General features: G+C 41.9%; 2 protein-coding genes across 2 annotated transcripts in view; one reads left to right on the plus strand and one right to left on the minus strand.

Moving 5' to 3' along the window:
- Positions 1–2,891: 2,891 nt before the first annotated feature.
- Positions 2,892–6,078, plus strand: slc66a3 (solute carrier family 66 member 3). Its single transcript, XM_029675673.1, has 7 exons — positions 2,892–3,169; positions 4,207–4,289; positions 4,619–4,688; positions 4,798–4,855; positions 5,096–5,216; positions 5,396–5,437; positions 5,558–6,078. Exons 1-7 carry the CDS (start codon positions 3,024–3,026, stop codon positions 5,659–5,661), a joined length of 624 nt encoding a protein of 207 aa, XP_029531533.1. The 5' UTR covers positions 2,892–3,023; the 3' UTR covers positions 5,662–6,078.
- A 147-nt stretch (positions 6,079–6,225) lies between these two features.
- The window catches only part of LOC115138621 (rho-associated protein kinase 2-like), a 56,426-nt gene continuing 36,062 nt past the window's right edge, over positions 6,226–26,589 (minus strand). Inside the window, exons 5-32 of the mRNA XM_029675670.2 lie at positions 20,697–20,957; positions 20,354–20,498; positions 19,997–20,135; positions 19,731–19,822; positions 19,406–19,565; positions 19,161–19,224; positions 18,885–18,896; positions 18,638–18,726; positions 18,502–18,550; positions 18,238–18,373; positions 18,072–18,163; positions 17,646–17,892; positions 17,441–17,547; positions 17,189–17,345; positions 16,731–17,076; positions 16,530–16,599; positions 16,294–16,397; positions 15,854–16,040; positions 13,808–13,901; positions 13,620–13,714; positions 13,293–13,484; positions 12,922–13,090; positions 11,436–11,506; positions 11,260–11,348; positions 11,067–11,145; positions 10,684–10,948; positions 8,525–8,738; positions 6,226–7,965 (exon numbers count right to left, since the gene is read on the minus strand). Of these exons, the coding sequence (XP_029531530.2) occupies positions 7,908–7,965; positions 8,525–8,738; positions 10,684–10,948; positions 11,067–11,145; positions 11,260–11,348; positions 11,436–11,506; positions 12,922–13,090; positions 13,293–13,484; positions 13,620–13,714; positions 13,808–13,901; positions 15,854–16,040; positions 16,294–16,397; positions 16,530–16,599; positions 16,731–17,076; positions 17,189–17,345; positions 17,441–17,547; positions 17,646–17,892; positions 18,072–18,163; positions 18,238–18,373; positions 18,502–18,550; positions 18,638–18,726; positions 18,885–18,896; positions 19,161–19,224; positions 19,406–19,565; positions 19,731–19,822; positions 19,997–20,135; positions 20,354–20,498; positions 20,697–20,957 (3,783 nt within the window). The 3' untranslated portion in view covers positions 6,226–7,907. The remainder of the gene's footprint in view (positions 7,966–8,524; positions 8,739–10,683; positions 10,949–11,066; positions 11,146–11,259; positions 11,349–11,435; positions 11,507–12,921; positions 13,091–13,292; positions 13,485–13,619; positions 13,715–13,807; positions 13,902–15,853; positions 16,041–16,293; positions 16,398–16,529; positions 16,600–16,730; positions 17,077–17,188; positions 17,346–17,440; positions 17,548–17,645; positions 17,893–18,071; positions 18,164–18,237; positions 18,374–18,501; positions 18,551–18,637; positions 18,727–18,884; positions 18,897–19,160; positions 19,225–19,405; positions 19,566–19,730; positions 19,823–19,996; positions 20,136–20,353; positions 20,499–20,696; positions 20,958–26,589) is intronic.

The following is a 26,589-nucleotide window of genomic DNA, read 5'->3' on the forward strand; positions in this document are numbered from 1 at the left end:
TTTTATTTATTTATTTATTTTATTTATTTTTATTTTGCAGAAAAACCAGTATACATACAAGGAGTATACAAACAGACAGTGTTAACATATGCTAGGGGGTACAACAAATGACAGATTATACAAAGACCGTAAAAGACACACACATTGATTGTTTTAACAGCTTTCTTATTAGAAGAATGTATAATGGTGTTAATGTACTGCTCGAATTCCTTATAGAAAACACGGAAGAGTGTTTTTTTTTGTGTGAATTTACATCTATGAAAATGACATTTTGCAATTAGCACAATTCGATTTACGAGGTAAAATTGTTGTTCTTTATCCTTATTATAGTTAAGGAAACCGAGCAGCACATTCTCCCTTAAAAAACGAATGTCATCAAGAATATTAACAATAATAAAACTATGAATATCTTTCCATAATTTCTTTACATGTAGACAACGCCAAAATAAATGCAATACTGTTTCTGGATGCTCAACACAAAAAGTACAGTTAACGTTAATGTATTTTTTGAGTTTCTTCAGGTAATAATCCGCACTTATGGATCATTCTGAAAGAGAGCTCTATGAACTTGTTAACAAGCATGTATTTGTGTGGTAAAAAGAGGGTGGTGTCATCTGCAAGCTGATTTATGATAATATCTGTCAGCAATAGAGATCCCTTTTATATTGTTGGATTTAACAAAACTTGTAAGAAGTTGGTTTGCAAGCAGGAAGAGGTAAGGCGAAATTGGGAAACCTTGCCTAATTCCTCATTTCAAATCAAATCTAGGAGAAGTGCCAAGCTTTAATTTAATGGAACTGTTCCCATTCATATAAAGAGTTTTAATAGTACTACAAAATAATTAGCCAAAACCACATTTCTCAAGGGAAAGAAATAGAAACTCATGTTCCACTGTATCAAAGGCTTTATAAAAGTCTTAAGAAAACAATAAAACTATCTTCGGAGTCTAAATCAGAAAGTCAATAATGTCTTACACCAGTCGGATATTATTAGATATACACCACCGTTCATAAGTTTGGGGTCACTTAGAAATGTCCTTGTTTTGAAAGAAAAGCACATTTTTGTCCATTAAAATAACATAAAATTGATCAGAAATACAGTGTAGACATTGTTAATGTTGTAAAAGACTCTTATAGCTGGAAACTGATTTTTTTGTTGTTGAAATGTTAAAGATCTGTCATTCTCATTGAAAGCAAGTCTAAGAAGCGATAGATCTGTTCTATGTTTGCTATTTCTATGCTTCCCATTCTTAAATTTAATTTTTGTGTCTTTTACTTTCGGTTTTGTACTCTAGCTTCAAACAGCTGAAAATACAGTATTTTTGGTTATTGAAAATATATTTCACAGATGTTTCAATGATGCTTGTTTTGTGACAAAAACTGAAATTAGGCAAACTATTAGAATTTTAGCAACCAGGAAATGGCAGAGCGATTTTTTTCTTATTGCACCTATTGCACCTTTAATTTGTGGATGTCCATCATCCATTGTGTATGATATGTTGCAAATTACAATTCGCATGATATGTTACGAATTTGCAAAACGTATGATATGCTACCAATTCCTATTTCTTGTGGCTAACACTAACGTAAGCTAGGTGGCTAACGTTAAGTAGGCTAGGGGTTAGGGTTGGTTAAGGTTAGGAGTTCGGTTAAAGGGTTAAGGTTAGAGTTAGGTGTTAGCTAACATGTAGTTGTCAGAAGAGGTTACAGAAGACATAAATGCAAAAACTGTCCAACTTTTTCTGAATTCACTCAAATAACAGTACTAATGACAGTACTACAAAAAAATCATTAACAGGATATAGTACTACAAGATCCTGAGTAAACTAAGTACAGGGGGTCCCTTATGTAAACTGGATCTCTTTCCTCCATTGGAAACGTCTATAAAATTGTCCCATTTTATCTACTCAATGCTGTCCTACTTTAGCTAGCTAAGGTTGGTAAAGTGGGACAACAAAAAATGACAATTACTAAATATAAACATAATATTGACAACTGGTTTATGTGTTTTGATGCACCAGTACATAGTATGTACATTTACATCAAAATTTGGGACAGAGCATTATTTATGGCAGTTTTATAATCTTAAAATCAAAACAGAAAAAAAGCTATGTCACTGATCTATCTTACTGTGAGCTTCCTGAAGTGATGTGGCTTTGAACATGGGGTTTCTCTGCAAAGGCTTAGTAACAATAGTTTTGATTTGTCAGATCAAAAAACAAATGGGTCAAAATGAAGCTGTCACAGTTTATATGATGTCCCTCTCTTTTTGAATTCATCCTAGAGGTTTGATTGATGTGTGGTTGTATTCAATTCCCCCACTCTGAAATCCATAAAAAGGCTTAAAGCCCATCACATGTTCCACATCAAATTGAATTGAGATTACATGTACTGCACCACTAAAACTACTGTATGTAGCTTACATTATCCTATGAGGCTCATATTTCCAATACCAGAATCATGGCAATGGAAAACACAATAAAACACTGAGTGTACAGTAGACTTTGAAATCCACTGCAACACAATAAAATGACTAATTAAAATGTAATGAATGAATCCCCTGCATTAGGCTACAAATACAAGTTTTTTTTCTTTTTCGAAAGAGTATAATTAAATTATAATTGTCTGTTTAAACGATGCTGTGTGAATGGCGTTTCAAGCCTCTCTGCCTCACACTAGAAAACAGTTAGGCTATTCTGATTGAAATATTTGTAAACATTTTGCGCAAAATTTATAATATTGGAGAGAAGAAAAAAAATTCTCCAAACTATCGATTTAAAATCACCGTCTACAATATTCCTATAGATTAAAATGATAGGTACCGGAATTATAATGACTTTCAATTTCTACATTTGTTTTACTACGGATGGGTCTTGGGGTAAAAAAACAACAACATAGGGGTGGTGTAATGTGTGCGGAAGTGAAATCAAAACTCCGTGCAAGCCACTTCGATCCTATCATAGTTAGTAGTCGTTAGTGATCTACGAGCCAAAAGTCGATAGATCTTCATCTAATTGTGAAATCATGGAATCAGACAAGGTACTACATATCGCTAACTTTAGCACACTGTTTGTGTGCATGGTGCTAAAGTTTCCGCAAATATTTGTTTTGATGCGCGCGAAATCGACAACGGGTGTCAGCCTCAACAGTCTTCTGCTGGAACTAACCGGGTATGTTTTACAAAGCAGTGCATGGTTATATTATACTCCGTCCTAATACCTGCCTTTTTAAGTTCTATGAATGTGTAATTGGTTGTTGATTGATGTTTGCATGGTCGTTTAATTGTAGACTAGAAATCTAATTATATGTGACGATAATACATAATTGCAACGCTTGCGGATACAGTGTGTGTAGCCGACAACATCATGCATAAATTAAGTTACATTGTATCGAGTAAACCCATGATATGCAATACACTTCCTGCGTTCTATGGTTGACTCATGTAGGATGAAAGGAAATAGACATTCAGAAAAATGACATCAAACCATACATTAAATCATGATGACTGTACAGACCATGTTGCAGTGTTGCTCTGAATTGAAATATCCTTGTTGCAGGGCAAGTATTTATCAGATTTGGTTCAGCATCAGATTAAAGATGGCCCAGGGAATTTGACCTCATCCACCCAGATGGCAGTCTGCCTATTTTGTGATTTAAAAAATCAGTGTGTTTTCTTGTTATAATGGACATGGAGAAGCTATATCTTTGTGAGACAGTAAATATATAAATGTGAAGAATATCAGTTATCATCCTCCACAGCTCACTGGATCCTGACACTCTGCCAGAATTACACTGGCTCTCAGGCAAGGAAGGAGTGGTAGGCATACAGCATGGGTATTTTACCGTCTGCTTGCTACTTTACATGACTCATCATGGTTTGTTGACGTTGCAGTCCCTAATCTCTCCGTTTAGCAACACATCATCCTTTCACTTCTCTCATATCCTGTTGGCTCGTAGCTCATTGCACCATATCACGATACACACCTAACTTTGTTATTGTTCTAAGAAACATTCTCTAATTTGGATCCTGAAGTATTATCGTATGAAAATGCCCTTAAATACAGCGAATGGTTGGGTCAGGTGTGAACATTCCACCAGGTTGCTCCCTTGCAGATCCACGGCTTGCTTGTTCACTTTGTGTTCCCTGTTGTTCCCACACATAATTCTTTATCTTCCATAAAGTTAATATCACATTTCTTTGTTTTAGGTTCATTGTGTTTGTCACCTACCAGATGTACTATGACTACCCACCCCCAACCTACTTGGAGTACCCCATCCTCATTGCTCAAGGTGGGCCATCATTCTACCCTTTGGTGAAAGTTCCTGTTCATTCATTTAATGAAATAGTCCTATTTCCCAGGTAACAATACTCTCCAGACAATAATCCAACCACATTGTTAGCTGCCGACTTATCTTGCATCCCTTCAGGGTTGTTGCTAACCACAAATGGTAAAAAAATTAAGATAATCTTTTGTGGTTGTAACTCCGGGTATTCGTTCCCCAAACCTACAGTGGGTGACAATGCACTAGCCTTGCATACCTGATCTCTGTATAAGTGTGTTACACAGTGAGTTACAGCTTGTTCTTTTAATCCTGTTGTGTGCCATTATTTGTCCCAGATGTCATCCTCCTGCTCTTGATTCTACATTACAATGGCAGCCTGAAGCAGAGTCTGATCTATGCAGTTGTGTATCCTTCTCTGCTCATGCAACAAAACAAAACACACACACACACTCCTGATTTACATAATGCTAACATTTTGGAAATTGGTAGCAGATTCTTGACATGGCTTGATCAGGTTTGTGGGAGGCTGGCAACTACTCACTGTGCAGAAGTGGATAATTGATCTGGCCATGGTAAGTAGAAGACTGATGAGATGTGAAAAAGAGCAGTAGGTTATTCAGACAGTCAATGTCAGAAATCATATTTATTATGAAGAACAGCTTGCAAAGGACTCTTATTAGAGTCACATTGATGAAATTGTTTCCACAGACCAATATAGATATAGCACCAGTCAATGATGAAGTAACATTGAAAGGTCCTTTGACATGATGCAAGTTATCTAAATCAATTGCTTACCTTTCCATCTCTCTCAGAGCCTGTGTACATTCATCAGTGCTGGCAGTAAATTTGCCCAGCTCCAATGCCTGTGGCAGTCCAAGGACTCAGGGCAGGTTAGCGCCCTTTCCTGGGGTATGGCTACCTACACATCTTTTGGTGAGTGAACCATTCTAAACCACACACACACATAGGCCATAGCCCTTACAGATCTGTAAGTATGAGCAATACAGCAGCAAATTGGAGCTATGACCAAGTGCCTGCCTAGGTGATCTCGCAACCACAGCGATGAAGATCGTCATGGAATAATGTGATTTATGTTAACTGTCTTGTTTCAGCAAGGATTTACACCACCAGTGTGACAACTGGAGACATGCAGGGTAAGTCAGTCCTGTCACTGCAATTATCAGGTGTTGGCTGGAGAATGAAAATGTGTTATTACATTTCTGCGCATTAGCATGTGTTTCTAACACCTCTGTTTTGTCTTCCGCTGTCCACAGTTCTGGTGCGATTTATTGTCATGGCACTGCTGAATTCATGGGTGCTAGCTACAGTCTTGTACTACAGGAAAAGGGCTGGGGAAGTACAGAAGAAGCAGGATTAAGTCTCCTGTCACAAACAGTTATTACCTCCAATGTCTAAAACCGGACAATTTGTCTGCACTCCCTCTTCTTTCAGTGTTTAATTTCACCCAGACATGAAGTTGAGAACTGGACTGTGTGGGTGACAAATGGACAGGTGGCAACCCTTTTGGCAAACCAACCATTCTGATATCAAAAGGAGGGTTTTCTTTTCTAAAATGTTTGGTACCATTCTTTTAAACATTCCATTTGGCTGTATTCTCAGTTTGACAACAGGTCAAGTTAGTACAAAAGATTTAAAAATGTGTTGAGCTAATGTATTGGGTGTGTTAATCCTTTCTGTTGAGATGCAGATGTTTCTCAGGATAAAACATTAAACAGCTGTAATTTTCAATTTATTTTCTAAAGATTTTAATCAATAAACCATACCACTTTTGAAATAGTGGCCTTCTGTTATTAGCGAATATCAGAAAGCATAATTGTTCTTCAGCATATCTATAAAACTATTTGACTACTATATGCAGATATCACACAGGACAGTGGTGCATAACTTATTTTTGGTATAGAAAAGACAGCATACACATCAATGACCTAAACCAGAAGGCACATACATTTCTTTATTGTAGCAATATCAAACATGCATTCTGGATGAAGCGCCTTTAAATACAAAGTGGACAAGGCAGTATAAATAATACAATGTGCACTGTATGTCATGTAAAATATTGTATATTAATATGTATAAAACGTGCTTTTCAGAAGCTTGAATAAAGGAGAGTACACCATCACTCTCCACCTGAAATATGAGCCAGATGCACACCACGTGCTAAGAGGAATTCTTTACAAAAATATCAGAAACATTCAAGAAGCTTCCATTACAGGTTACTGTTCCATACTTTCAGCTTGTGAATGAATACATTTGTAGAGTCTTTTTTCATCTTTATTTAAACAAAGGTAAGTAAACTTGATGTTCCCCTCTTCCATGGAGAAAAATAAAAATCTTACTACGGGTGGACTTCCAAAAGAAAGGCATGTAGGCAACAGCACACTGAAGAATGTAGGGGGGCCCTCCAAGTTAATTTTGAAGATGGTAGGGGGGCCTCCAAGTTGATTTTGAAGAATGTAGGGGGGCCCTCCAAGTTGATTTTGAATAGAAAATAAACAGCATAACTTCTAAGTCATACAATACTCGTGCTTCATCTCTGGTTTGCTCAGATGTACAACCAAACAATGGAGTCAAGCTATGGTATTAATGCTGCACTCCTTGCATTCAGCTGGTGCATTAAACATTTCCCTCTTATAAATTGTCATGCTGCATGGTGTAAGTACATTAAGGCAATGCCAGGGTGAAGTGCTATTAGGTAAGTGTTAGCATCTGAACTTCAACTCTATCCACCTACCAGTTTACAGTATAGTTCTCCTTGTGGGCGTAGTGTTCTGCACTAGATACTTACGATGGCTTGTAATCGTGAACTGTATTATATAAAGAATGGTCTTTGCCACGAACATTCAGGTTGGCAGATCACCTCAAACCTCATCTCTTGATCTCTGCTTTTTCCAATGTGGATTTCTTAAGTGTTGTCAAGGTAAGTCCCTCAGCCCTCTGCTCTCACATGCCGTTTAGCTTAATTGAGGCTGCTGTTCTGTGTTGAGTGAAAATCTGGATAAAAAGTCCAAAGCCAAACCCCTTCCCATGGCCTCGACATCCCCTCGCCTCACCCCCTCCTTAAGGAACCTGGAGAGAAGTTGCTCTTCGTATGCACACAGACAACAAGTAGTTGTGTTGGCACATTGTTCTTGGGAGACTAGCAGTTGAAGTGACTGGCAAAAAAGACAAGGCGGAAGTGGAATAGATAGAGAAGTCTTCTGGAAGAGTGAAGTGCAATCAGAGTTGTGCATGGAGGAAATGCCAAGTGGAACATTGTTTGTTATCAGTCTTTTGATTGCGTGTTAGGAGGAAACACCCACCACCTCGAACCAGAACCACATTCCCAAGTAAGGTTAACTGGAGAAAGAGAAAACAGAGGGGAAAAGTATTAGTTTCTCTAAAACCAACCCACAGCTCAGTGACATTGCCTGCTTCAGCATGCAGCTGTCACACATACAACCACCCATAGTCACACAACTTTGCAGAATGGATCTTTTGATTGCATGTTTTATTGCAAAACGTCAGTCATCGTAAATAAACATACAAACCATCATATTATAACACTCTTCCACATTAAAAAGACTAGTCAATCTGAAACACAGAGAAGATGTAAGTCATGATGTCTCAATGGCCACTTTTGGAATCTTCTCGTTGCATCCTGGGGGCGTCGGCTCTAGGGGGACTGAGGTCAAAGGGAAAAGGTCACACAGGGTTCAGTAGGAGGCTGATATAAGAAAAGGGATATCCAGAAAGGAAAGCGTTTTAAGGGTCCGATCACAGGAATCAGATCCAGGGTTCCTGGAAACCTAAAAGTGTTTGTAATATTTCCTGACATTCAACTATGAAGACGAGAACACATGCACATTTAATTTCTTAAATTCAGGTACACGAACACCAGGCAATAGATTAGAGAAATATAAGAATAGACAATATTCAGCTGAGAATATCCAAGTTCTATTCCAATACAACCAAACTCACTGCACAACATGCCTTTCTGGGGATTTACCCTATCTGCTCATCAGAAATCAAAAGCATCATCATCGATATCATCTAACTCCCAATGCCAGTCCTGTAGGCCAAAGTCGAGCAATCTGAAAGAGGAAAGTGGTGTTGAGCATGGCCCCTAACCACAGAACACTAGTCACATCCTTCTCACATAAGTATTTAAAGGTGTAAGGTTACCCCTTTTTCCGTCCACCAGAGCCCAAGCTTTACAGTTTATGTCTGGCCTTTGCTTTTACCTGTTCTTGCTGGGGGGCAGCTGTCTGCTGGGCCGCCTCATGGACTGGCTGGGCTGGACCTTCATGGAGACACGGGGCGAGGAGCGGGCAAAGTGCTCAGGGGCCGGCGGCTTCTTTGTGATCTTTTTGACCAGTCGTCCCACCCACTCTTGCTGCTCCTCCTGCGACACAGCCAGCAGCAGCAAGTTCTTGGCCATGGACACATCATAGTTCACTGCAGGGGGACAAAAGGGTTTATATTGTGTTTAAGACAAAGAACCGTGCAAACAAACTTACGAAACAGCGCTGCACACCTCAACCCCCATATATGCCCCTGACAATGTATTTTTATATGATTACAGTACAGTACCTTCAGAAAGTATTGATACCCCTTGACTTATTCCACATTTTGTTGTGTTACAGCCTGAATTAAATAATTCTCTCACCCATCTCACACACACACACACACACACACCCCCATAATGACAAAGTGAAAACATGTTTTTAAAAATGTTTGCAATTTTTTTCTAAATAAAATACAGAAAGCTCATTTACATCAGTATTCACAACCCTTTGCTATGACACTCCAAATTGAGCTCAGGTGCATCCAATTTCCTTTGATCATCCTTGAGATGTCACTGCAACTTGAATGAAGTCCACCTGTGGCCAATTAAATTGTTTTGAGAAACACCTGTCTAAAAAGGGCCTACAGTTGACAGTGCATGTCAGAGCAGTAATTATACCATGAAGTCCAAGGAACTGTCCATAGATCTCCGAGATAGAATTGTGATAAAGTGTAAATCTTGGGAAGGTTATAAAACTATTTGTAGAGTGTTGAAAGTTTCCAAGAGCACAGTGGTCTCCATCATTGGTAAATGGAAAAAATATGGAACTACCCAAACTCTGCCTATTGCTGGCCGTCCGACGAAACTGAGGAACTAGGTAAGAAGGACCTTTGTCAAGAACCCAATGACCACTGTGAGAGAACTACAGAGTTCCTTGGCTGAGATGGGAGATCCTGCCAGAAGGACAACGGTCTCTTCACCAATATGGGATTTATGGGACAGTGGCCAGAATGAAGCCACTACTGAGAAAAAGGCACATGACAGCACGGTTGGAGTTAGCAAAAAGGCATGTGAAAGACAGACCATAAGAGATTCTGACGGATAGACGGATAATGAGACGCCTGAATGCAAAGCGCTATGTCTGGAGAAAAAACAGGCACAGCTCATCATCCGTCTAACACCATCCCTACTTTGAAGCATGGTGGTGGCAGCATCATGCTATGGGGATGCTTTTCAGCGACAGGAAGACAGGTAAGGATCAATGGGGAACAATAAATGGAGCCAAATACAGGCAAATCCTTGATAAGTGCAAACAAACTTAGACTGGGAAGAAGATTTCACGTTCCAACATGACAATGACCCCAAGCATACAGGCAAAGAAACACTGGAATGGCTTCAGAAAAAGGAATGTGAAAGTCCTTGAGTGACCCAGACAAAGCCCAGACTTGAATCCCATTGAAAATCTGTGGAAAGACTTGAACATTGCTGTTCACTGCCGTTCCCCAGCTAACTTAACAGAGCTTGCCAGGAAGAATGGGAGAAAATCCCCAACTCCAGATGCCTCTACCAATATCTCTACCTGTACATGACCATCTGATCATTTATCACTCCAGTGTTAATCTGCAAAATTGTAATTATTCGCCTACCTCCTCATGCCTTTTGTACACAATGTATATAGACTCTCCTTTTTTTTCTACTGTGTTATTGACTTGTTAATTGTTTACTCCATGTGTAACTCTGTTGTCTGTTCACACTGCTATGCTTTATCTTGGCCAGGTCGCAGTTGCAAATGAGAACTTGTTCTCAACTAGCCTACCTGGTTAAATAAAGGTGAAATAAAAAAATAAAACTAAATTCTACAAAGTATTGACTCAGGGGTGTGTATACTTATGTAAATGAGATATTTCTGCATTTCATTTTCAATACATTAGCAAAATATTATAAAAACATGTTTTCCTTTTGTCATTATGGGGTAGTGTGTTTAGATGGGTGAGATTAAAAAATACCATTTTGAATTCAGGCTAACAAAACGTAGAATAAGTGGAGGGGTATGAATACTTTCTGAAGGCACTGTATGTTAACTTTCTCTGCAATAAGTAACGACACCACCCTCACCTTTGCAGGGTGCGATGATCTCTTCCTTCTTGTCCATGTGGTCCTTGTGACACTTGATGTGGCAGCGCCTGCACTCCAGGGCAGGAGGAGGCTTAAACATGTGCCACAGGGGCTTGGTGCACGCCTCACAGTTGGTAGGGAAGTGGTAGAGTGTAGGGATGAACTCATGGCCCTTGTGGCAGATGTAGCTGGACTTCTCTCCACTTGCCAGCTCCACTGGGAACTCAGGCTCCTTCTTACACTCTCCCTCGTTGGCATACAGAATCTGAGGAGAGAAGGAAGAGGCCATCACGGTCGATCATTACCATCAACAGTATGAACTAGCCCCATCACATGAATCGTTAAATAAATGCATGAACAAAGAGCCATAAGAAGCAAGGGACCTGGAATATCCTGGGGATCTCTTTGGCGTCAGCACGGTAAACATCTGTTTGAGTGACAGGTCGCACATGGAAGAGTTTACTGAAAAGGGAATAGAACAAAACATCAAGGTAAAAAAAAAATGACTACAGTTATCTGCATTAGCATGATCATTTAAATGTAAATAAAAGGAGCAGGTAGATAGTCATTACTCACTCGATATCCAGCACCATGTAGGGGTTGGATAGCTCTTTGTCCTGTTCGCTATTATAGAACAGAATCTTCTTGCTGCTCACAACCACATACTAAATAGAGACAAGAAAACATTTAACTGTAGAACATCAACAATATAAAACAATGTTTGATCAGTAAGCCAGGTTAAATCTTTTCACCTTTCTCTCCCATCCAAACTTCTTTGTGTTGTTCCTCACCGGCAGTGAGAGCCATCCCTCTAGTCTCATTTCTGAGAGTGAAACAGGGGGAAACATTAAAACAGCAGGCTAATGTTGTGATAGATCCACATGCTTGAGTTTGTACATATTCCCAGGAAACATAACTTTTTTGATTTCAGTCCACAAAAATTATGTAAACAGCAGATGCAGAAAATGTCCACAGCAACTCTGGACACATTATGGATTGACTCAACTGCAAAACATGCAGGTTTAATAGCTGGTGTTTCAGCTGCAGAGAAGTTTTCCTTCATAAATGGACAAAATATCAGTCAACCAGTCAAATCAATCAATGTATCAAATCACGCAAATCATCGGAGTCATTAGTAGCCTATTAAAGTGATCCTGTATACATACTGGTAACTGGACAACACAAGTAAAAAACAATCACATGCCAAAGACAATAGGAAAGATACCTGGCACTCCAGGACAAGAAAGAAAGTCAACAACCCCCCCCCCATGTTCAATAGAATAAAGGTGCAATCTTTCTTGTACTTAAAAAAGGGTGGTTACAGAAGGACTCTGAAGACAGCAGATTGGAAGGCCAAACCAGACTCCAAGTACCAAAACTGTTCAGAGAGATGGGGGGGGAAAAGGAAAGAAAGGATAAACGAATACAATAGAAAATGCAAGAGGTATAGAAACATTACTGTAAAAGGTAAGTGTAAAAATCATTGAGTGAATAAACTGAAGACAGACGCTCAAGTGGTCTTAGTTCTTTATTAAGCAATAAGGCCCAAGGGGATGGGGTATATGGCCAATATACCATGGCTATGGGCTGATAGGCGCTCTAAGTTAGCTCAATTATTGTTTTCACTAATTGGTCTTTCAATCAATCAAATCACCTGATGATGTGATTGGTCAAAAGACCAATTAGTGGAAAAAAAGATGATTTAAACACAGCCTGTTTGCCTACCCACATCAGTCAGACGAAGACAGCTTGGCTGTCGAAACGTTGGATATTCCATTTTTTCATCTGAGCTCCTAGAGTGTGCGGCTCTCCTTTATTTTCAAGTTTTCTACTCCGCTAGCCAGCACCTCGTCTTAATAGGTGTGCGTTTCTTTTTCTTCTAGATTAGCCAGGCAACTGCCCCTAGGCACCACACAACGCGGACTGCCTGGATACAGCCCTTAGCCGTGGTATATTGGCCATAAACCCCTGAGGTACCTTACTGCTATTATAAACAGGTTACCAATGTAATTAGAACAGTAACCAAGTAATTGTGTCATACCCGTGGTATATTGTCTCATACCACGGCTTTCAGCCAATCAGCATCCAGGGCTCGAACGACAGTTTATAATTAAGCTTAGAGTTAAGAAAATAACTGAAAGTCAATTTAAACATACATGTGAGGCACAAGGCTATGTGAACAGGACTGCTTGTAAATTGGGTTTAGCACACATACAGTATAAAAGGGGTACTCCTTACCCGTGTAGGCGTCGTCCGCATCAAAGTCTGGTCCACTGTTGATACTGGCTGATTCCAGGGAGGAAACGTTGGCGGAGCTGAGGAGGTTACGTAGCTGCTCTATGTCACTATCCTTACTGTCCAGGGCCATCTGCAGCTCAATGCGTACCTGACTCTCATCCGCTATTTGCTATTTGACACAAACAGTGGGAAAGGAAACATACATATGAAATGTCTGTATATTTTGAGGCCCCTGTTAGCTTAGTTGATCTCTCTTGGTGTGACTGACCACCTGCATGAGCTCTCTCTGGTAATTAATGACAGAGTTATACAGGTGATTGTGTAATGGTAATGTGACAGTTAATATAATGTTGTGTTGCGCTTGGACTGACCGCCTGCATGTCGTTGATCTCTCTCTGGTACTTGATGATGGAAGAGTTGAGTTTCTCCTTCTCCGATCTCAGCTCCAGCTGCAGCTTCCTATTCTCCTTCTCCTTCCTGCGTACATCAATGTCGTTGCCGCGCCGACTGCCTGCCGCACGTACCTCCTTCCTGTTCATGATCTCCGCCAGCTTGTTCACAGCCTGATGCACACAAGATAAATCAATAGTCATGATGAACACTAAAACAATAGACAACAAAGACAAGTGTCTTCAACACGATTTCCTTGCTGTGCAACATTGTAAAACTTTGAAGAAATGACATTATATCTGCCTTACCTGGGTCTTCAGTGTTCTCTCTGACTGGAGCTGCTTCTCAAACGTGAGCTTCATCTGACTCATCTGCTGTTCGTCATCCTTGGACGTCTGCAGCTCTGAACACATGGCAAATAGAATCGAAATATAGTTAACGCTTTTTAACCAAACACATGCACACCCGCCCACACAGGCTTGATGCAGAAATTCACCTTCAAGCGTCTCCCTGAGTTTGTTGTTGAGCTCCTCCTTCTCATTTGCCAAGTTAGCCACGTCGCTGGTGAGGGTTCGGTTGGCCTCCTCCAGCTGGGCAGGAAAGAACAGACAAAAAGTGAGACCAATCCAATAGTATTTAGCTGCAGAAAGCATCCTCACAGCCCAGTAGGTTTCACTTCAGTCACACTCACAGATCTATTGGTCAAATGCTCAATTCCGTTGTTGTTTACTCCTGGTCCTGGCTATAGTCCCAGCCCAATACTACAGTAGCACACAAGCAAACCCGATTAAGCTTATCAAGGTCTTGATGATTATTCAATCAGTTGAATTCTGTGTTTTCTAAAGCACTAAGCAGGGACAAAAGCCCAATCCCACTGCAGCCCTCCAGGAACAGGACACCAGGCAGGGTTCGTACAGACAGTGGCAAGTCAAATTCAAGGACTTTTCAAACGCTAATATTTATTTTCAAGGACCATCAATTTGTAAGTTTCTATTATGCAATTGTTTTTAGTCACCAACAGATGGCAGTATATCTCCACAACCTCATGAAAAAAACAAAGTGATGTTGATTGATTTCCTTATATGAACTGTAACTGAGTAACATCTTTGAAATTGTTGCATGTTGCATTTATTTTCTTGCTCAGTGTATATAATATTAAATTGACTTCATATTAAAATAGTCTATACTGTATTTCACTACATTTTAGGTCCCACAGGCTGTCCCAACACATAATGGCATGAAAGTGAATACTGACAGTGTAAAAGGCCTTGAGATTACCCTAAAATGTTGTATTCTATACCCATTTGAAGAGAAATTAGTTATTAACGTGTTTGATTTAAAACTCTCTCAGGGAACCCTATTTACATTTTAGGGGACCCCACATGGGTCCCAGACCCCAAGTTTGGTTACTACTAACCTCTCCCCCTGCTTGCTTCAATGCATCCTCTCTCTGTGCATCTCCTTTGCCTCCTTCATTGCAGCCTGACTCAGCACTATCTGTCTCACTACTCTCTATAAAGGAAAGGTATTTTGTTAGGGTACTATAAGTTCTCATATCTTGTTTATAGCTAGCTTAATTTCAGTCAACTGCTCTTGCCGAGTTAGGCTCCGTTCAACGTTAGCTTCTAACTTTATCCTTCTAGTCAGATAGCTAGTTAGAACTACCTGGCTAATAGCCAGAGCTCTTGAGCTACCTTAGCTAGCTAGATATCTGACTGACATATCAGCAACCATTTGTACACTCATTCTCCAAGAGTCAGGGGGGGGTTTGTTTGGGCGATGTCTGTTGACAAAACAGGAGTCGAGGGATGTTAAAATAATGCCTAGTGTCAGCGGAGTCTCTGCTACTTGCCACTGTAGGTCTGGGCTGAGGTAGCTCGTTTCACCTCTCTGCTTATGTCGTGGGCTGAGTTTCCGTTGGAAAGTGGTGAATGAATGTGCTGCTAACAAGGCAAATCCGAAGGGATCAGGTGAGCATACATGAATCATTCATGATTCCACTCGTTTGCAGAAGTAGACGCAATTATAACTCGGATCAAGATGCCTTCTGAGCGCTTATCAACGCTGGGAACGCAATAAGTGGGTAAAAAATAATTAACAAAATAAAAAGGTGAATAAACGCTATTTCATAAATAAATAAAATCCCTGGTTGGTCTGGCAAAACCCATTCATAAACATCAATATCCTGCCAGGCAGCATTGAATCTACATTTGCCTGCCATTTTACCTATGGATGTGACGTTCGGCAGCGCCTAATCAGTCACTTCTGTACCTGCCTGGCTGAGTGGCAGTGTGGGTGGAATGAGCGAGCTCACCTGGCAACCAGAGAGCCAAACACGGGAGGAAATAAAACTTGGAGGTCTGCCTGGAAATTAATTCGCAAGACCAATACATTTTTCATATTAACACCGTTCTCCTCCTCAAGTACCAACTTGAGAAAATATCTGACTTTCAAGGTATTCCAGCATATGAATTTCAGAGTGCCAAATTCAAGTACCTTGTGCAAATCCTGATCAGAGGAACATGGACCACTGCCGACTCACCGAGCCGGTGGTGATGTCCTTCTCGCCCAGCTCCTGCTTGTGTCGGGCCATCATCTCCTTGAGCTCCAGCTCCTTCATGATCTTCTCCTTCTCCAGGTCTGAGTACTGCTCCTCAGCGATGGAGCGAGCCAGCTGCTCCGAGTCTGCTTTGGTCAGAGTGATCTCCAGCTGCGCCGCCAGGGAGTCCCTAGGGGGGGGGGGTCAAATATGTCACATCATGGTGAATTGAACATGGGTGTTGGTTGTGTTCTTTTTTTGTGTCGTTTCTGTAAATAAATCAATAACGATATTCATTACAAGAACTCCGTAAAGAAGAAGGCTTAAACCAGACCCTAGAGAAGCCCATCCTCTTCTGGATATCTGGTAAGATGTGTATAAGTTCAGCAGGACTTGAGTTGTAGACTAATGTCAGTAGGGCAACGCCAATTCCTTGTACTCACCTCTCCTCTTGTAACTCCTGAAGTGACTGCTGTATGTCCTTGTAGAGTTTACTCTTCTCTTCACATTCCTCCTTCAACTCCCGCACCTGGGTCTTATACAGCGTCTGGGCAACACAAAGAGATGAGCATCTTCAAAACACAAATTCACACTTCAAGTGTGCAAGAATGCAAGTTCTCAAGTTAGGATTCCACTGTCAAAAAGCAACCATTAAGTGTTATAGCTGCAGCAGACTTACAGAAAAATACTGCTCAGCCTCTAGCTGGTCCTGAAGTTCCTTCATTTGGCCATCTGAGTCCTGCCTCTCTCTGTGGTCACAAACACAAATGAATCCTTCGAGTTTGTTTTATTGTTACGCCATTTTCTGTCTGCATTATTATTTGCAAAAAAAAGTAAAACATTAAAAGGGAGTGAAAAGAAAGTCGGAATGTTGACTGACTTGCGTAGCTCCTGGTTCTGTTTCTCCAGGCTGCGTTTGATTTCCAGCAGGTGGTTGGCCTCCTGTTTCAGCTGCTTCTCAGAGGTCTTCAGGGCATTTAGCTGCTGGTTCTGGGCCTTCAGGTCGTTCTGGGTAAGACTGCGCTTCTGGGTCTCTTGCTCGATCTTCAGGGTCAGGTTCTTCACCTCCTCGGTGAGCCTCTCCTTGTGCCTGCGAAGCTCGTCTAGTTTCTGCAGGGACTGCTTGTAGTCACAGTCCAGCATGCTGCTATGTTTCTCCAGCTCCAACATCCTGTTCTCCACACGCAGCTTTGACGCCCTCTCCTCCTGCAGCTTCTGCTCCATATCTGGGGGAAGAGAGCAAGAGGAGTGATTTATTTAATTAGATTTCACCCTGCTAACCAGTCTAGTTTCTTTACCGAAGACTGATTCCTGTCCCGTTCTCAGGAATGGTCTTACCCTTCATGGCCTCAGACTTGGCGCCTTCGATCGACTCAATCTTGCTCTTGTCCGCGAGCCGTGCCTTGGTGGCTTTGTGTGATGCCTCCTCCTGCTCCAGCCCCTGTTGCAACACCTTCAGCTTGTACGTCATGTCTATTTCCTTGTTGTTCTTCTCCTACAGGAGTGAATATGAAAGAGGGTTAAAAAAAAGTAATAAAAGTACAGAAATGATAGATGTAGTGATATGAATTAGTGTGGATGTTTGTTTACCTTCTCCAGATCAGTGAGTTTCTCCTGTAGTTGTCTCTTCTCAGTCTCTGCCTTGGAAAGGGCCTGTCTCACCTGCCAAACCTCATCCTCCAGCCCCGAGATTCGCCCTACAGAGAGAAAAATGTCACCAAAGGCCAAATCATGCTGCGAGAGATGTACATGTGAATACATGCAGTCTCTCCCATACAAACACAACCCCACTCACCCTGCATGTCTGTGATGGTCTCAGAGCCCTGGCTGTGTTCTCTCCTCTCAGCCTCCAGTGCTGCCTGCAGCCCGATGAACTCCTTCTCCAGCGTGAGCTTGGAGCGCTCCAGCAGGCAGCACTTGTCCTGCAGCTCTCTGCCCCCAGCCTCCAGAGCTTGCACCTGCTTGCCTGTTTCCGTCTGGGCCTTCCTCAGCCTTGTGGCCACGTCCTGCTCCGCACGCAACAGAGCATTGGCCTCGTCCAGCTGAAATATTATGGAGAACACGTCAGTTAGCCACTTTGTAATGTGCATTCCAATCACACACAAACACATGCACATAAACACTCAGTATACATACGTGGACATATGCACATTAACATATACAAACAGACAAGCACTTAAACACACACAAAGCCATTTTATCGTAAAGCAGAAACACACACCTGTCTTTGTAAGTGAATGTTTTTCTCGTTGGATATGTGTGAGTTCTGATTTCTCTTCTTCATTTCGTCCAGCTGGTCTCGTAGGCTGTTGACTGCAGACCACATCACAAGTTAGATATGAAAGTATACAGTGTGTGTGTGTGTGTTTTCAGCCAGCGATCCTCACCCTCGTTCTCCAGGCAGCGTTTCCTGTCTGCCTCACTCTCTGCCTTGCGATGGCTCTCCACAGTCTTGTGCTGCAGTAGAGCCTTCTCTCTCTCCAGCTGCCTCAGACTCGACTCCAGAGCCTTCCTGCTACTCACCTGTCAACGTACCACCACAAAGGAAAGTGTTGGAATGGAACAACTCGTATTCTTTCTTGGTTGCCATTTTTCTCAGTTTTGTGCTGTAGTTGTATGCGATATTGCTACTGTAGCTCCAAAGTTCTCACTTCTTCATCAAGATCTTTGGAGGTTTTCTCTAGACGACTGGTGGCAGTTCTGCAGGAAGAGAGTGCAGGTCAACTTCATCTCCCACGATCATACATGTAACGCTAATGGTTTTTAGTAAGTGTGTATAATGACTACCTGCACTTGTGCTCCAGCTCATCTTTGGTCTGCATCTCATTATTGAGCTGCTCTTCCAGCTGGTGGAGTTTCTTCTGCAGCTTGGCTGACTGAGCAAGGAGGAAGAGGAGTAGGGAAGGGAAAGCACAACCGTTACGATACACTTCACCTGGACTCTGCTCTGACACTATAGCGTATCATTTTACCACAATTTGTTCAAAGCCAATTGATTTCAAAACAGAGACGAGTCAAGAAAGAGATTACTTACCATCACAATATCCTGCAGCAGATGAGAAATTAATTAAGTTAGTTCGGCAAAACAATTTCAGTCAGCATAGAAGTCAATGAGCGGACAGCCTTTCCAGGATTAGCTTGTTGTTTAGCTACTGGAGGAAAGCTCCTTAATGTTTCAGCATCGCTAAGAACCTGATTGATTGTGTACAACTCCTCAGCTCAACTACAGGAATTATACAATTATGACCAGTTATGACATTGTTATTATAGCTATGCATTAGATTAATAAGCACAAAATAGAAATACCCACCTCTCCTTTCAAGGCTGTTGAGTTCACAGTCACAACTGTTGAGTTATTCACACCGCTTAGTAACCTGGAGGAAACACATTGTTGTTTGATGAGGAACTAACAGCTCATACACACTTTCATACTCCTTAACACAATCAACGCTTTGTGAAACTTAGTAACTCATGTGTAGTGGATGGCTGAGGTCAAAATGTTGTACATGATGAGGACGGGGGTGTGATAGGGAGACATGCAATTTCAAGTCTTACTGGTCCTCCTTGAAGTATGTGAAGCCGACGAAGGGAAGCTGGTTGCCCACAAAGGCCTTAGGAGTAGGGAAGGTCTCCACGTCACCCTTGTCATCTTCTATCTCATCAAAGTTACTGGTGTCAATGTCACTGCTCAATTCTGGAACCACAGGAGCGGCCGCTGAACAGTAGCAATGCGGGAGATGGGAGAAAAAAATAAATATATTATTTGTGTTATTCATGTCATTTCTAGGTATCCATATGTAATATATTGTGTATTGTACCAGGATGATAACATTTGTATGATAAAATAATTAAATTAAATTGACTTGACAGAGACACCTACTGTTTCTAATGCTGTCAAAGTTCCATTGGTCATTCTTGAAAAAGGGGTGTCGCTTGATCTCCTCCACCCCGTTGCGGCCCAGTCGTACCTCCCTAAACGCCAAATAAAGGGCCATGGACTTCTGTTATGAGAGCTGGGACAGTTCCGTCTGAACACAGTGGATATTGGTCGGTTTATTAGGACTACTACAAACATTTGTTTGCAAACTGTAACTTAAAGTTTTTGTAACTGTGGTTACTTGATTTATGTTTTTTTATCCTTGCTACCTGTCTGTCAAGAAGGCACAGATTAAGTTTTTGGCATCTTTGGAGATCTCTACGTCATCTGGAAAGTTGAGGGAATTCTTGTGGTCCATGATCTTACTGTAGGTTCCAACAAGGGAGTCGGCATAGAACGGTGTGTCACCTAATAGGAACAAACACAGAAATGAGGTGCAAAATAATGACGACATGTTCGAAGCAATTTGCTTCCAAGTTCTCTAATAACCCTTTATAGGCAGACTTTAAATATCTTAGTTCCAGATAAACCATCCAGTAAAAGACTTCAGTTAGTGGAAATGAAGATTGAGGCATAAAGAAAGAGCGGAAACATACACATCAAGAAGTTAGACAACACCAACTCACCGACTAGCATCTCGAAGATGAAGACCCCTACAGACCACCAGTCACACTCCCGTCCATAGTAACCATCTCCACCCTGCGACTTCAGAACCTCAGGAGAGATGTAGTCTGGAGTGCCAACCGCTGTGTCACAGTGCACCATCCCAGTCTGTAACCAGTCAATCCTTCAGTTAGATACACTAGCTCAAGCTTACCAGGTCTGAATCATCAAGCATATATACAGTTAAGATATAAGTGTTAACCTAAAGCACAGCGAGACACTAGAGATATTCTGCTGGAAGTATTGTGAGTAATGCTCTCTTCAGCACATTGCACAACGGGAACAAGGGGAAAATATTGCCCTTACCGAGTCCATCTTCATGCATGTTCCGAAGTCGGCCAGTTTGAGGTGTCCGTGGCGGTCCAGGAGCATGTTGTCAGGCTTGACGTCGCGGTGGATGAAACCCAGGGAGTGGATGGCATCCAGTGCCATGACCACCTCGGCCGTATAGAACCGGGCCCACTTCTCAGGCACATCGTAGGTACTGGTGAGGTTCACCAGGTCCCCTCCAGGCATGTACTCCATCACCATGTAGAGGTAACGGTCATCTTGGAAGGCACAGCACAACTAGACATAGACCGGAAAGCAAAAACAATACAAGTTAAAAGGTCCTCTTACATCACACTTTTCTGGTTCGATATGGTTTGTGCTGATTGTTTTGATACATTTTTGTCTAATGTGATATATTATATAGTGTGTGTGTCATGTCTAGGGCTGTGGCGGTCACAACATTTCATCAACCTGTGGTTGTCAAGCAAAAAACTGCCAGTCTCACGGTAATTAACAAACATGTTAAGTACTGATCTGACTATACCATATGGCTGTGGGCTACATTAGCTCATTCAGCGGACAAGATTTGCTTAGAATTCCGAGGCATTAGTTATAGTATGAAGAATACAATTGAATAAAATAGGATATTTTCTCCAAACATTTTAAGGGAGTGAGCGCATGCAGCGATTTTGTGTTGAGCGGTTAACAAAGAAACAGGTACGCTTCATTTAGAGATATTAAATGTAACTTTAGTTGTTCTGCAAACATTGGGCTATACATTTAGATGTGTACTACATTGTAAAGCTGCATGATACGACGATAATGATTTGAAAAAAGTTGCTTGAAAAGCATGATCGCTGCTTTGTTTTTTGCGCAGGCTGTACACATGTCATCAGTCTCTCATTCACAATGTGACAAGCACTTGATATTGCCTAGAATTTCTACCCTCAAGCCATAAGACCTCTGAACATCTAATCAAATGACTACTCAGACTATTTGCATTGCCCCCCCCCCCTTTTTTACACTGCTGCTACTCTGTTTATTATGTATGCATAGTCACTTTAACTCTACCTACATGTACATATTACGTCAATTACCTCAACTAACCTGTGCCCCCCCGCACACTGACTCTGTACCGGTAGCCCCTGTATACAGCCTTGCTACTGTTATTTTACTGCTGCTCTTTAATTATTTGTTATTTATCTATTTTTTTGTGTTACTTAACACACATTTTTCTTAAAACTGCATTGATGGTTAAGGGCTTGTCAGTAAGCATTTCACTGGAAGGTTTACAGCTGTTGTATTCGGCGCATGTGACAAATACAACTTGATGTGTGTGGCCGTAATCCCCCCCTAAATAAATCTATGACTTTTGCAGCCAGTGGCCGTTGTGCCCTTAGGCTGAATATAAGCATTATAAATTCCCCATTCATGCTCCATAGCACTGCTCTCTCACATGGCTCTCCGTCACATGATCGGGTCCTTCTCACAGGCGTGAAACAGACACATCGGGGACTTAACTGCGTGCGTTCTTATTAAATTCCGAGGAGCATATTAAAAGATGTTGGAAGAACTGTCCATTTTTTACTTTTCGTCAGCCAACAATACGAGTAGGCCTAACAAACAGCAGAAGGATTAGCCTGTCAATCTACTATCCCCCATAATACAAAAGTTGATCTATTCTATGCAATAAATATTCCAAACAGTCTGGGAGAGTTGTGGGATGCGATAGATCCCAAATTAATACAACCACTAGCCTAAAAAAAAAAAAACTTTTAAGCAATGAGCCTGATGCAACAGATGAGAACATTCAGCTTAAAATGTTGATAAACTATTAAGCCATTTCTTTACATTATAAGCTCAGTAATGCGCTCATGTAGGCAGTAGGCTATGCACAAATGTTCCATTATCAAGAAAACACCATTATCAAGTGACAAATGGGATTACTCTTGTAATGCTTTTATTATAAAAGGTGCATTTTTAATGGTGAAAATGATTTTCTCCAAACTTCAATTTCACGCGCTGCGTATGTATGCCAGTTAGGCTCTACACCCGTTGTAAAGTGGATTAATGTGCTTCATTTTAAGAGGTTATTTGGCCACTTTAGTTGTGATACAAACCTTATCAAAACAGAAAGACCTATGGGCTAGGCTATATGTGGTGTGTGACTATGATTTGAGAAATAAAAAAGGTATGCAATGTTTCTTGCCTCAGGTTGGGCATCATTCACAAGTGATAGGCTAATTTTGTCACCCATCAGACTATTCTTGATTTAATCTTGTATATATATATACACTAAATTATATACGTGTGAAATTTGTTCTGGTTTAGAATGGAACATGTAATGCACCGGTCTTGAAATCGGGGCAGGGGGAAAAAATGACATCTGTGTATAGGGATGTGTATCGTTAAGATTTGACATGTATTTTTTTATTTTATTTTTTTATTTCACCTTTATTTAACCAGGTAGGCTAGTTGAGAACAAGTTCTCATTTGCAACTGCGACCTGGCCAAGATAAAGCATAGCAGTGTGAACAGACAACACAGAGTTACACATGGAGTAAACAATTAACAAGTCAATAACACAGTAGAAAAAAAATGGGCAGTCTATATACAATGTGTGCAAAAGGCATGAGGAGGTAGGCGAATAATACAATTTTGCAGATTAACACTGGGGTGATAAATGATCAGATGGTCATGTACAGGTAGAGATATTGGTGTGCAAAAGAGCAGAAAAGTAAATAAATAAATAAAATAAAAACAGTATAAAAACAGTATGGGAATGAGGTAGGTGAAAATGGGTGGGCTATTTACCAATAGACTATGTACAGCTGCAGCGATCGGTTAGCTGCTCGGATAGCTGATGTTTGAAATTGGTGAGGGAGATAAAAGTCTCCAACTTCAGCGATTTTTGCAGTTCGTTCCAGTCACAGGCAGCAGAGTACTGGAACGAAAGGCGGCCAAATGAGGTGTTGGCTTTAGGGATGATCAGTGAGATACACCTGCTGGAGCGTGTGCTACGGATGGGTGTTGCCATCGTGACCAGTGAACTGAGATAAGGCGGAGCTTTACCTAGCATGGACTTGTAGATGACCTGGAGCCAGTGGGTCTGGCGACGAATATGTAGCGAGGGCCAGCCGACTAGAGCATACAAGTCGCAGTGGTGGGTGGTATAAGGTGCTTTGGTGACAAAACGGATGGCACTATGATAGACTGCATCCAGTTTGCTGAGTAGAGTGTTGGAAGCCATTTTGTAGATGACATCGCCGAAATCGAGGATCGGTAGGATAGTCAGTTTTACTAGGGTAAGCTTGGCGGCGTGAGTGAAGGAGGCTTTGTTGCGGAATAGAAAGCCGACTCTTGATTTGATTTTCGATTGGAGATGTTTGATGTGAGTCTGGAAGGAGAGTTTGCAGTCTAGCCAGACACCTAGGTACTTATAGATGTCCACATATTCAAGGTCGGAACCATCCAGGGTGGTGATGCTAGTCGGGCATGCGGGTGCAGGCAGCGATCGGTTGAAAAGCATGCATTTGGTTTTACTCGCGTTTAAGAGCAGTTGGAGGCCACGGAAGGAGTGCTGTATGGCATTGAAGCTCGTTTGGAGGTTAGATAGCACAGTGTCCAATGACGGGCCGAAAGTATATAGAATGGTGTCGTCTGCGTAGAGGTGGATCAGGGAATCGCCCGCAGCAAGAGCAACATCATTGATATATACAGAGAAAAGAGTCGGCCCGAGAATTGAACCCTGTGGCACCCCATAGAGACTGCCAGAGGACCGGACAGCATGCCCTCCGATTTGACACACTGAACTCTGTCTGCAAAGTAATTGGTGAACCAGGCAAGGCAGTCATCCGAGAAACCGAGGCTATTGAGTCTGCCGATAAGAATATGGTGATTGACAGAGTCGAAAGCCTTGGCGAGGTCGATGAAGACGGCTGCACAGTACTGTCTTTTATCGATGGCGGTTATGATATCGTTTAGTACCTTGAGCGTGGCTGAGGTGCACCCGTGACCGGCTCGGAAACCAGATTGCACAGCGGAGAAGGTACGGTGGGATTCGAGATGGTCAGTGACCTGTTTGTTGACTTGGCTTTCGAAGACCTTAGATAGGCAGGGCAGGATGGATATAGGTCTATAGCAGTTTGGGTCCAGGGTGTCTCCCCCTTTGAAGAGGGGGATGACTGCGGCAGCTTTCCAATCCTTGGGGATCTCAGACGATATGAAAGAGAGGTTGAACAGGCTGGTAATGGGGGTTGCGACAATGGCGGCAGATAGTTTCAGAAATAGAGGGTCCAGATTGTCAAGCCCAGCTGATTTGTACGGGTCTAGGTTTTGCAGCTCTTTCAGAACATCTGCTATCTGGATTTGGGTACTTATCTGGATTTGGGTACTTACTACTTATACCAATACTGCTCATCGATCCGGTACTTTAACAGTATTCTTAACGGTTCTTTTTGTTACTTTGTATGGGGAAAAACTAAAAAACTAATTAAGAACAGAATTAACATTGCTTTATTTTCTGAAATGTAAAATAAATAAACAATTATTTACAACAAAAGAAACAGCAAAGTTTTGAACAAATCACTATTATAGACTAATGTTGTGATGATGGAAATGTAAACAAATTAAATAGACAATATTTTCCTGCAAAATAAAATACAGTGGTATAGAGCAACACGGGTGGGGCATGGAGGTGGGCTGCAGAAGATAAGACAGTGGTATAGAGCAACACGGGTGGGGCATGGAGGTGGGCTGCAGAAGATAAGACAGTGGTATAGAGCAACACGGGTGGGGCATGGAGGTAGGCTGCAGAAGATAAGACAGTGGTATAGAGCAACACGGGTGGGGCATGGAGGTGGGCTGCAGAAGATAAGACAGTGGTATAGAGCAACACGGGTGGGGCATGGAGGTAGGCTGCAGAAGAAAAGACTAACAGTTCTTCTGGAAAACAAACAAACTCAACAAAAAAAGTAATGTCCTCTAAATGTCAACTGCATTTATTTTCAGCAAAATTAACGTGTAAATATTTGTATGAACATAAAAAGATTCAACAGACATGAACTGAACAAATGAAATGGAATAATATGTCCCTGAACGAGGGGGGGTCAAAATCAAAAGTAACAGTCAGTATCTGGTGTGGTCACCAGCTGCATTAAGTACTGCAGTGCATCTCCGCCTCATGGACTGCACCAGATTTGCCAGTTCTTGCTGTGAGATGTTACCCCACTCTTCCACCAAGGCACCTGCAAGTTACCAAACATTTCTGGGTGGAATGGCCCTAGCCCTCCGATCCAACAGGTCCCAGATGTGCTCAATGGGATTGAGATCCGGGCTCTTCGCTGGCCATGGCAGAACACTGACATTCCTGTCTTGCAGGAAATCACGCACAGAACGAGCAGTATGGCTGGTGGCATTGTCATGCTGGAGGGTCATGTCAGGATGAGCCTGCAGGAAGGGTACCACATGAGGGAGGAGGATGTCTTCCCTGTAATGCACAGCATTGAGATTGCCTGCAATGACAACAAGCTCAGTCCGATGATGCTGTGACACACCGCCCCAGACCATGACGGACCCTCCACCTCGATCCCGCTCCAGAGTTACAGGCCTCTGTGTAACGCTCATCCCTTCGACGTTAAACGCAAATCCGACCATCACCCCTGGTGAGACAAAACCACAACTCGTCAGTAAAGAGCACTTTTTGCCAGTCCCGTCTGGTCCAGCGACGGTGGGTTTGTGCCCATAGGCGACATTGTTGCTGGTGAGGACCTGCCTTACAACAGGCCTACAAGCCCTCAGTCCAGCCTCTCTCAGCCTATTGCGGACAGTCTAAGCACTGATTGAGGGATTGTGCGTTCCTGGTGTAACTCGTGTGATGTTCAGATGTACCGATCCTGTGCAGGTGTCGTTACACGTGGTCTGCCATTGA

This window comes from Oncorhynchus nerka, linkage group LG12 (assembly GCF_034236695.1).
Source record: "Oncorhynchus nerka isolate Pitt River linkage group LG12, Oner_Uvic_2.0, whole genome shotgun sequence".
Classification (NCBI taxonomy): Eukaryota; Metazoa; Chordata; class Actinopteri; order Salmoniformes; family Salmonidae; genus Oncorhynchus; species Oncorhynchus nerka.